The 11,607-nt window shown below is 51.1% G+C and overlaps 1 protein-coding gene across 4 annotated transcripts in view; it reads left to right on the top strand.

Moving 5' to 3' along the window:
• Positions 1 to 11,607, top strand: part of MCC (mutated in colorectal cancers) — a 318,792-nt gene that overhangs the window by 294,931 nt on the left and 12,254 nt on the right. For all 4 annotated transcript variants that reach the window (XM_010848367.1, XM_010848366.1, XM_010848368.1 and 1 more), the window contains exon 15: positions 866 to 966. In XM_010848367.1, the coding sequence (XP_010846669.1) occupies positions 866 to 966 (101 nt within the window). The remainder of the gene's footprint in view (positions 1 to 865; positions 967 to 11,607) is intronic.

Genomic DNA, 11,607 nt, shown 5'->3' with positions numbered 1-11,607 from the left:
CCTCCTGTCACCTGGGCTTCCAGCCCTGGGCCCCTGACCCCTTGGAGCACTCACCCATTGAGATGCAGCCTTCTGTCTACATTCTGTCTCGAGTAACAGGTCACAAGCTTTTTCTTCTGGAGCCTGGGTTGTAGTAAATCCTCAGGAAGTATCTGCTGAACACATTATTAGATGAGCACTGTCCCCCCTCTGCTTATTCCACAGCAGAGCAACTGCTCTCCGTCTGTATGCAGACAGCGGCCGCTCAAATGGGCACAGTCACGGTGTTATGAATGGACTGTGCTCCATGCCGGATTTAGGCCTTCTCTAAAGGCTCTTACGTGTCCTGATCTGTAAAACAGGAGGAGTTGGGTTAGGTGATGTCAAAGTTCCTGTCTCATGCCAAGATGCACTTCCATTTTCCTCCCCTTCTCCCAGGTTTTCTAGATGATTACCTGGACCCAGTGAAGCCCCTCAATCCAGAGGAGACTGGATTTCTCCCCGGAGGGTGTGGGATGGGGGCAGGGACCACACAAACATGTGTTTCCCACGTGTCTTTCCTGAGTGACAGGAGCGCTGACCTGAGTGGGCGTCCTGGTTCCGCGGAGTCCTCGCAGTGACTCAGGACAGCATCACTTCCCTGTGCGTTGGGTCCTCCTTGGCCAGGAGGGGATACTGACAGTGTCTGCTGCAGAGGGCCGTCATGGTGGTCAGACAAGGGAACTCGTGTGTGTAACCTGGGCGCCCGCGAGTGCTCGGGACGTGGGGCAGCCTAGGTGCGCTGCAGGCGCTCGGCCGGGGCACCCTGCAGCTCTGCTCACCTCCCGCTCTGCCGTTGGCGCCCTCAGCTCAGCCGCATGCCTGACCCGGTGCTTTGTGTCCTCAGGAGTGTCCAGACGCCGCCTCCCCTGCCCTGTCCCTGGCCGAACTGCGGACGGCGTGCGGTGACAGCGAGCTGGCCACAGAGTTTGCAAATGCCATCCGTCGGTAAGCACATTCAGCCCGCCACCCGGAGGGACAGTTTCTTCCAGTGGTGACAGTGTACGCCAGGGGTGACGGTGTATGCAGGGATGACAGTGTAGGCCAGGGGTGACAGTGTACGCCATTGGTGACAGTGTACGCGAGTGGTGATGGTGTACACCAGGGGTGATGGTGTACGCCAGGGGTGACAGTGTATGCAGGGGTGACGGTGTATGCAGGGGTGACAGTGTAGGCCAGGGGTGACGGTGTACGCCAGGGGTGACGGTGTATGCAGGGGTGACGGCGTAGGCCAGGGGTGACGGTGTACACCAGGGGTGACGGTGTACACCAGGGGTGACGGTGTATGCAGGGGTGACAGTGTAGGCCAGGAGTGACGGTGTACACCAGGGGTGATGGTGTACACTGGGGTGATGGTGTATGCAGGGGTGATGGTGTACGCCAGGGGTGACGGTATACACCAGGGGTGATGGTGTACACTGGGGTGACAGTGTATGCAGGGGTGATGGTGTATGCAGGGGTGACGGTGTAGGCCAGGGGTGACGGTGTATGCAGGGGTGACAGTGTACACCAGGGGTGACGGCGTAGGCCAGGGGTGACAGCGTAGACCAGGGGTGACGGCGTATGCAGGGGTGACAGTGTACACCAGGGGTGACGGCGTAGGCCAGGGGTGACAGCGTAGACCAGGGGTGACGGCGTATGCAGGGGTGACAGTGTACACCAGGGGTGACGGCGTAGGCCAGGGGTGACAGCGTAGACCAGGGGTGACGGCGTATGCAGGGGTGACAGTGTACACCAGGGGTGACGGCGTAGGCCAGGGGTGACAGCGTAGACCAGGGGTGACGGCGTATGCAGGGGTGACAGTGTACACCAGGGGTGACGGCGTAGGCCAGGGGTGATGGTGTACGCCAGGGGTGACGGTGTATGCAGGGGTGACAGTGTACACCAGGGGTGACGGCGTAGGCCAGGGGTGACAGCGTAGACCAGGGGTGACGGCGTATGCAGGGGTGACAGTGTACACCAGGGGTGACGGCGTAGGCCAGGGGTGACAGCGTAGACCAGGGGTGACGGTGTAGGCCAGGGGTGACGGTGTACGCCAGGGGTGACGGCTGGGGTCGGCTCTCCCAGCTGCTGACGCCACTCGCCGGGAGTATCACAGCTGCCTGGGAGAGAGGAGGCGCGTACCGCCTCCTTGTACAGGCCTGCAGGCCAGAAAGGTGAGTGCAAGAGGAAAGCATATACAGTGATCCCACCTGCAGATGGAAAAAGGTCTGCTTCTTCACCTTTCTGCTGTGGTATGGCACTGGCTAGACTCTCAGGACTGTGTTAAAAGGTGACAGTCAAAACAGGTGTCTTTTGGTATCGCTGGGATGGAATATTGCAGGTAAATTCTGTTGGCTCTTTAGGGAACTTTTAACAGTTTCTTTGGCTGCTTTATATATATAGCATATTCCTCAAATATAAAGATAATTACGTTGACTGAAGAGAAAACAAACAGATGTCTTTACCTTGTTTCTACCTTCAGTGAGAATGCCTACCTCACCATCTCGGTCTCTTTCCACTCAAACAGCCTCAGTTTATTTACCTCCGGGCATTTTCCTCTATTGTGGCTGTTTCTCTGTCCTTTCTAGATCTGTCTTCCATATCCTGACTTTTCATCCTCTCCCCACCCTTTTGCACTCGGTTCTAGAGCAAGGCTGTCCAGCAGAAAAGTAATGCAAATCACGCCGTAATGTTTAATGTTCTAGGATCCATGTTTTTTTAAAAAAGAAGAAACAGATATAGTCCACCTTAATAACGGATTGTATTTCACTCAGTGCATCCAAAATATTTCAAAATATAAATCCATATCTCTAAAAGATATTTTCTTCTAATTTTTCTAAATCTTTTTTATTAAATTTTCTTCTAAAATTTTTTTTTACTAAATTTTCAAAATCTACTGTGAATTTAGTACATTTATACTTATTATACTCTGATGTTGGGGGGGATTGGGAGCAGGAAGACAATGAGACGACAGAGGATGAGACGGCTGGATGGCATCACTGACTCGATGGACGTGAGTCTGGGTGAACTCTGGGAGTTGGTGATGGACAGGGAGGCCTGATGTGCTGCGATTCATGGGGTCGCAAAGAGTCGGACACAACTGAGCAACTGAACTGAACTGAGGAGGTTCTTAAGGTCTACTTTCCAACCCACTCCAGTCTTCTTACCTGGAGAATCCCTATGGACAGAAGAGCCTGGCGGGCTACAGTCCACAGGGTCACAAGAGCTAGACATGACAGAAACTAAACAACAACAAATGTATTCCCTAGCTGGAGCCACCATGGTGTTTGACTGATGCGCTGAGTTTATTTTGTTGATTAAATCTGTCATCTCTCTTGTAATGATGATATCTTCTTGCGTCTCTCTGAGGACACTTGTACTTAATATCTTATCTGCTGTACTGACTGTTTCCTCACAGGTGAGCTTTACAGTTGAGTTTGGTGACTTGGCTCTGGCTCCGCGCTTTCTGTCCCTCCCTGCTGACGGCAGGTCTAGGCCGCGTGTCTGACCCAGGTGTCTGGTCCCCGCCCGTTCCTCTGGCTAGAGCACCCCTGAATCCCCTTCTTCCCTTTGTAGCAGCTTTCTTCAGTGTGCATTTTGAGTTGTGGTTTCCTTTTTCAAGAAGAATAAAACCTGCCTTTCCTTTTTTACGATTGCTCACGGTCTCTGGCAGACAAAGAACGCTCTTTAGTTTCCATCATTCTTTAGGAATTTTTTTTAAAAAACTACGTTTGCCATCACTTGGGAGGATTTGGAATGGAGGGGAAGGCTACAGTGCATGCTCAGGCTGCTGTCTTGATCCAGCCGGGGCTGTCGATTTTATAGTGGGGCCTCCAGCTGAGGTGGACCGAATGCTGCCTTGTAGGGAACCTCACTACCCTCCTGACTGACTCACTGCCACTTTTGCTCTTTCCTTCCAAGTTGTAGTAGCTCAGTTTTTACACTGCCAGCGCTTCTGGCCATGTGGTTAAATGGTAATCGCTTTGCTTGAGGAGGGAAGAGAGAAGCTGTGCAGAAAATGCCCTCACCTAATCCTAACGACGTGATTGCTCCAGAAACTAGGGGCGCAAACCACCCCCCGCTTCCAAGTGGGAGCCATTTGGATATTGTGTCTGTAAGCGAAGCCCCTGCATTTTTCAAGATCCCCGAACCTCAGAGGCCCTCGCTGGCACAAGCAGGTTGCAGATTCTGCTGACTAAACATAAAGAGACCTCATTTGTTCTGTCAGTCACAATGGATTTCCAATAGCCAGCCTTGAGTTGGTTAGCATGGATTTCTAATCAAGCCCCAGATATATGGAGCCAAGAAAGAACCCACAGGGCTACAGGAAAAAGGAAAATAACATAATTATACTGTATACATAGCTTAGAAATGGGAATCATTATTTCATGAGGGTTTATATCACAGATGCCCAAGCACTGAGGTTTGGGGTGTTTTTCTTTTTAAAAGTCAAGTGGAAACTACCACCTTCCTTGAAGGTGTTAAATCACCGCCAAGCTAGTGGCTGAGTCAGTCGAGGGTTTCCTCACAGAATTTTCAGACATATTCCTTTTTTGGAAAATGATGCTTCCAAACACCAAAGTTGTGGGCCCCAGGAACAGGACTGAAGAGAGCAGGTGTGTAGAGGGGCGGGCAGAGGCTGAGCATGCTAAGATACTATCCATGTCCGACTCTTGTGACTCCATGGACTGCAGCCCACCAGCCTCCTCTGTCTGTGACTCTCCAGGCAAGAAGACTGGAGGGGTTGCCACGCCCTCCTCCAGGGGATCTTCCCGACCCAGGGATTGAACCTGCATCTCTTACATCTCCTGTGTTGGCAGGTGGGTTCTTTACCACTGGCACCACCTGGGGTGGAAGCTCGGCATGGCCTTTTCTGGCAGGAGCCCCGGGAAGGGCCTTGCGACGCTCCAGTCGCTGCCTGGTCCCTGTCCTGCCCCAGCAGCTGCAGCCCCACAACCCTGCTCTTGGTGTGTCTGCACCCAACCTTCTTATGTCTGGAACAAAACCAGGCCTTCAGGCAGTTGCACATTTACCATCTAACTTCCATCTGGTCTGATTTCATTCCCTCCACTTCCGTGAGCGCTTATTGTGGGAATATTGGCTCCAGGCTTGCCATAAAACCCCATCTGGATGACCAGGTTTCCTGTCTTGCACATGAGGAGTTTTCGTATCGGGGCACCTTGTCTCCACTGTTGTCTGCACAGGTTGTGTGCTGCAAAGCCCTTCTCCACCCCAGACCCCTGTCTTGCTCACGTTCCTAGTAAAATCTAGCTGAACACCTTCCCACCGGAGAAGCAAGCTGTGATGTGCAGCTCAGGAGAGGCAGTTTTCAGAAAGGAGTCTTCTTGCACTTCCGTGCCATTTGTGTAGCCTGCCTTGAGGACCCGGGCACAGCTGGGAGGAGCAGGCTGTGTCTCCGTCATGCTTAGGAGGCGGCAAGGAGGAGGTGGTATCCCCTGTATGAGGTGGAGGAGGCAGGGGCGGGCAGACCGGACAGCAAGGCTGAGTGGTCACTCAAGGTCACACGGCAAGGCCGCGAGGAAATCGCACGCCACTGCTTTCTCCGCTGGACTCCGTGTGCTGGCAGGGGGATGCTTACCCGTTGAGTGTGAGCCGAGCCTGCTCGTGTGGGCCTCTTCCCTGTCTATAAAATTTATTTATTGATTCTTGTGTGCCCTGAAAGTGAGAGTCGCTCAGTCATGTCTGACTCTTTGTGACCCCATGGACTATATAGTCCATGGAATTCTTCAGGCCAGAGAAATATCAATAACCTCAGATATGCAGATAACACCACCCTTACGGTAGAAAGTGAAGAAAAACTAAAGAGCCTCTTGATGAAAGTGAAAGAGGAGAGTGAAAAAGTTGGCTTAAAACTCTAACATTCAGAAAACGAAGATCATGGCATCAGGTCCCATCACTTCATGGCCAATAGATGGGGGAACAATGGAAACAATGAGGGACCTTATTTTTTGGGGCTCCAAGATCACTGCAGATGGTGACTGCAACCATGAAACGAAAAGACGGTTGCTCTTTGGAAGAAAAGCTATGACCAACCTAGACAGCATATTAAAAAGCAGGGACGTGACTTTGCCAACAAAGGTCCGTCTAGTCAAGGCTGTGGTTTTTCCAGTGGTCATGTATGGATGTTGGACCATAAAAAGGCTGAGCACCGAAGATTGATGCTTTTAAACTGTGGTGTTGAAGACTCTTGAGAGTCCCTTGGACTGCAAGAAGATCCAGCCAGTCAGTCCTGAAGGAAATCAGTCCTGAATATTCATTGGAAGGACTGACATTGAAGCTGAAACTCCAGTACTTTGGCCACCTAATGCGAAGAACTGACTCATTGGAAAAGACCCTGATGCTGGGAAAGATTGAAGGTAGGAGGAAAAGGGGACAACAGAGGATGAGATGATTGAATGGAATCACCAACTCAGTGGACATGAGTTTGGGTAAGCTCCCGGAGCTGGTGATGGACAGGGAAGCCTGGCGTGCTGCAGTCCATGGGGTTGCGAAGAGTCAAACAAGACTGAGTGACTGAACTGAGCCTTTCCCTTCTCCAGGGGATCTTCCTAAACCAGGGATCAAACCCAGGTCTCCCACATTGCAGGCGGATTCTTTACCAGCTGAGCCACAAGGGAAGCCCAAGAATACTGGAGTGGGCAGCCTATCCCTGTTACAGCGAATCTTCCAGACCCAGAAATCGAACCCAGGTCTCCTGAATTGCAGGCAGACTCTTTGAATACATCATTGCTCTGTTTCTTATGAGCCTGCCTCTCCTTCCCTCAATTCCCTGGTAGCTCAGAGAGTACAGAACCCACCTGCAATGCAGGAGACCCGGGTTCAGTCCCTCAGTCATGAAGATCCCCTGGAGGAAGGCACAGCAACCCACTCCAATATTCTTGCCTGGCAGGCTACAGTCCATAGGGTCATAAAGATTCAGACATGACTGAGCGACTACCGTGACTTTCACTTTCTCCTTCCCTCCTCCACTCCCTGCAGGAGAGGCGGGAGGTGGGGGACGGCGGGTAAGGGGTGCAGGAATCATGGCTTACTCACCCAGCTGTATGACTGGTGACTCTGTCCCTTCTAAGTGATCCCTAAACCATCTCAGCCTCAGTTCTCTCTGCCCACTGGACATCTCCCCTGAATAGACTAGAGCCTTAAAACACAGGACGTCCAAAACAGAAATTATCTTGTTTCCTCCTGCCCTTCGAAATTGGCCTCTTTTTCAGAATTCCTATTTATATGTAAAAACTTCAAAGTCTGCCTCTTATTAGCAGACAGTATTGTTTTTTCCTCTTAAAACCCCATCTGTCCCATGCAGTTTCCGTTGCCTTCTCCTGAATTTAGCCCTCAACCCCTCCGAAATCAGAGTAGCATCTCAGTGGGTTAGTCTGCCATTAGTCCCATTCTGTGTTCCCCCACAAAAAAAAAGAAAAAAAAAAAACCACCTTAAATCATACTTCTGATCACGTGGCTCTGCAAATAGATCTTCCATGGTGTGACCTTAGACACCATGTGTAGGTCCCTAACTTCTTAGCCTGTATTTCAAATGTTTCCCTACACGTTATCTGTGGTCCAGATTCATCCAGACGGTTCATCTTTCCATGAGCATGCCCTTTGCTTTATCCCCCCACCCCACCCCACCTCTCTCAAGCTGTGAACCCCTCCTTCTTATCCCCTCCAGCTGGACACTCATGTTCCTGAGGTTCCTCAGGCACCTCTTCTCTGTGCCCCTGATGGTACAGACCACTCATCACCGTCAGCGCCCACAGAGCCCGTGGTTGTCAGAGAGCCTTAGAGCAAACCACAGGGAGCCTCTTGGAGTTCAAAGCCACGACTGAGTTCCAAAAAATATCTGCCCAGCTCTAGAAATCTTCCAGACTTGATGGCACCCACTGACCCCTGTTCCAGCAGCTATGGATTAATACTGTTCCTGAGCCACACACACACACTGGATTGAAATGAAGAGGGAATGGATTGAAGTCCTTTTAAAGGGGGAGCCCCGCTGAGGCCACAGGCAGTAGGATCATCACCATTTCATTAGTGGGACCGTTATTTTTAAAGGTATTGTTTTCTTAAACTTGCACTTGCTGGTGCTTCCTATGTGGCTGATTTACAATAGCCATCAGGCAGTACAGGTTGTGCTTAGAATTCCATAAATGCACAGGGGTCTGCTGTGGTTGCTAAGTCACTTCAGTCGTGTCCGACTCTGTGCGACCCCATAGACGGCAGCCCACCAGGCTCCCCCGTCCCTGGGATTCTCCAGGCAAGAAAACTGGAGTGGGTTGCCATTTCCTTCTCCAATGGATGAAAGTGAAAAGTGAAAGTGAAGTCGCTCAGTCCTGTCCGACTCTTCAGCGACCCCATGGAGTGCAGCCTACCAGGGTCCTCTATCCATGGGATTTTCCAGGCAAGAGTACTGGAGTGGGGTGCCATTGCCTTAGGATGTTAATGGAATACACAGTGTGCCTGTAAGTTCATTACCTTGTAAATAAATGGCTGAGCTCCAGAGCTGGCCTCACAGGGCCAAGGGAAACATCAGTTCTCATCCCAGGGGTTGAGGTGAGTCAGTGAGATTTCTTCATCTTTCCGTCATTCCCCCATGTTCCAAAAGCTGAGAGAGAAGGCCTTCCCCTTAGATCTCATAAAGGCAGTGATGGAGACATCAAAGGACCCTGTAGCACGGACAAGGCAGCGGCGAGATGTGCAGGAAACGTGGTCTGGGCCGCCATCTTGCTGCTATTCTAGGCAGATGCACCCCAAGTCAACACCTGCAGGGCATCCTTATCCGGGACACCCCCTTCTTAGTTCCACGGCCCTGGGCTTTTCACCAGTCTCCTGCTCTACTGTCTGCTCTCTGTGACTCGGCACACTGCAGCGACATGCTGACTCACAGACAGAGCCCCAGTGCGTCCTAGCTCCACAGGCGTCACTGGCAAATCTCTTCAACTGCACTTCAAGCGCCTCATCTAGAAAACTAGAATAATAACAGGACTGACCTCCAAGGTTTGTGGTGAGAATTAAATAACTTCAAGCTTGTAAAGGAGTTAGGATAGCTACTACTGCTGGCTGGATTTTCTTTAAAAAGATGAGTTTAGACTATACACACATTTTGTTGTTGTTCAGTCACTCAGTTGTGTCTGACTGCAACCCCATGGACTGCAGCATGCCAGACTTCCCTGTCCATCACCAACTCCCAGAGTTTGCTCCAGTGAGTCAGTGATGCCATCCAACTGTCTCATCCTCTGTAGCCCTCTTCTCCTCCCACCTTCAGTCTTTCCTAGCATCAGGGTCTTTTCCCGTGAGTCAGTTCTTCACATCAGGTGGCCAAAGTATTGGAGCTTCAGCTTCAGCATCAGTCCCTCCAATGAGTATCCAGGGTTGATTTCCTTTAGGGATGACTGGTTTGATCTCCTTGCTGTCCAACGAACTCTCAAGAGTCTTCTCCAGCACTACAATTTCAAATTCTTCAGTGCTCAGCATGCCCTATGATCCAACTCTCACATCCGTGCACACTACTGGAAAAACCATAGCTTTGACTACATGGACATTTGTCAACAAAGTGATGTCTTTGCTTTTCAGTAAGCTGTCTAGGTTGGTAATAGCTTTTCTTCCAAGGAGCAAGCATCTTTTAATTCCATCACTGTAGTCACCATCCGTAGTGATTTTGGAGACCAAGAAAATAAAGTCTATCACTGTTTCCATTGTTACCCATCTATTTGCCATGAAGTGATGGGACTGGATGCCGATCTTCGTTTTTTGAATGTTGAGTTTTAAGCCAGCTTTTTCACTCTCCTCTTTCACCTTCATCAAGGGGGTCTTTAGTTCATCTTCACTTTCTACCATTAGAGTAGTGTCATCTGCATATCTGAGGTTATTGATATTTCTCCTGGCAATCTACCATGAAGGAAATAAATAAAATCATAGTCACTGCAGAGATTTTCTCTCAAAAAAATATATATAGATTGCAGTAAGTAATGGGGGAAATAATAAGATGCTGGGGATGTTATAACTCTGGGACATTTGTTTAGATGGGTGGTCAGGGTATGCTTCTCTGAGGAGGTGACATTTAAGCTGAAACAGGGAGGAGGAAACATAGCGTAGTGGAGGAAGTTCATCCCAAAGAGAGGGGACTGACTGCACAGTTCTGTTCTGGGAAAAAACGCCTGGTGTGGGCTGATAAGGGATAGGATTCCAGGGTACAATGGGGAGGGTGATACCCAAGCCTGGGTCAAGCAGGGCTTTAGGCAAAGTAAGACCGTAGACTTCTCAGTGCAGTGCAATAATATGATCTGATGTATTAGGAAAGTCCTCTGGCCGCTCCATGGAAACTTGACTATGGGGTACAAAGGCGAAGCAGATAAGACCAAGCAGGAGGCTCCAGTGTGGCTGAGATGAGAAACAGCGGCAGCTTGGACCTGCTGGTGGCCACGGGCACGGCCCCCGTGTGGGGGTCTGCTGCCGAGCGGACACGCAGGACAAGGGAGAGGGGGGTCAGGGCTGCCTTGAGACTGGTGTCAGCCACTGGGCAAGAGGTACTGCCGCACACCTTACAGGGCAGAGGCGTGCATGGGGCAGACCGTCCAGTTCTCCTTTGCACTTGCTGAATTGAAGATGCCCGTGAGAGTCAGTTTTTAGCATGTAGTTTTTAGGAAAATAAATGGGAATGGAGAGAAGCAAGAAAGGGTGGGCTATAAAACAGAGTCCAGGCCCAAGTCCCAGATACTCTCAGCAGGCAGAGGTGCAGAGAACAGGCAGCCGGGACAGGAGATGCCGGGAATGACCGGCGAAGTGGGATGGAAGCCAGGCTTGAGGGCAGAGGGGGAAGGTGCTTCAGGTCAGATCGGGACAGACTGTGACACCCAGGGCCCTGGTGACCTCGGGACAGTTACCAGTGGAGACAGAAGCCTGGCTGGGGGTTAACCAGTAAATGGAAGGTGAGACAGAGGAACCCCCGAAGGAGACAATTCTCACAATTACCAAGAAACTCCAGGCCCCGTGGCCACGACTCCTGAGGCTGGGTCTGATGGGCACTCCTCTGGAAGGCGTCCTGGTTAGTGCCAGCCCCTGCCCTATCCCCGTCTGTGGTGGCAGCCCTGCTTCCAGACTCCCAGCCACGGACAGCCTCACCACACGGCCTGCAAGGCCGTCCCCTGCCCGGCTGCCCGCCTGCCTTTGCTCAGTGCCTGCAAACGTCCACCACGAGTCCGCCCCTCAGATCCCCTGAGTATATGCCTCTGCCAACAACTCTGTGCTTCCATTAAAACAGATAAAAAAGCACCTGTGCTAGAGTAAGATTCAGAAGACCTTTCATGACCAAATTCAACCTTTTAGGGGTGAGGGGGTGGGAAGACCTTTAACTGAAACCTGTAAGTGTGCTGACACGTGGGTTTTGGTGGTACTAGCGGAGAAGGCAATGGCACCCCACTCCAGTACTCTTGCCTGGAAAATCCCATGGATGGAGGAGCCTGGTAGGCTGCAGTTCATGGGGTTGCTAGTCGGACATGACTGAGTGACTTCACTTTCACTTTTCACTTGCATGCATTGGAGAAGGAAATGGCAACCCACTCCAGTGTTCTTGCCTGGAGAATCCTAGGGATGGGG

The sequence above is a fragment of the Bison bison genome, unplaced genomic scaffold, assembly GCF_000754665.1.
Source record: "Bison bison bison isolate TAMUID 2011002044 unplaced genomic scaffold, Bison_UMD1.0 scf7180017864264, whole genome shotgun sequence".
NCBI classification, from domain to species: Eukaryota; Metazoa; Chordata; class Mammalia; order Artiodactyla; family Bovidae; genus Bison; species Bison bison.
Note: the sequence above shows the minus strand (reverse complement) of the source record. Positions and strands in the feature narration are given on the sequence as shown.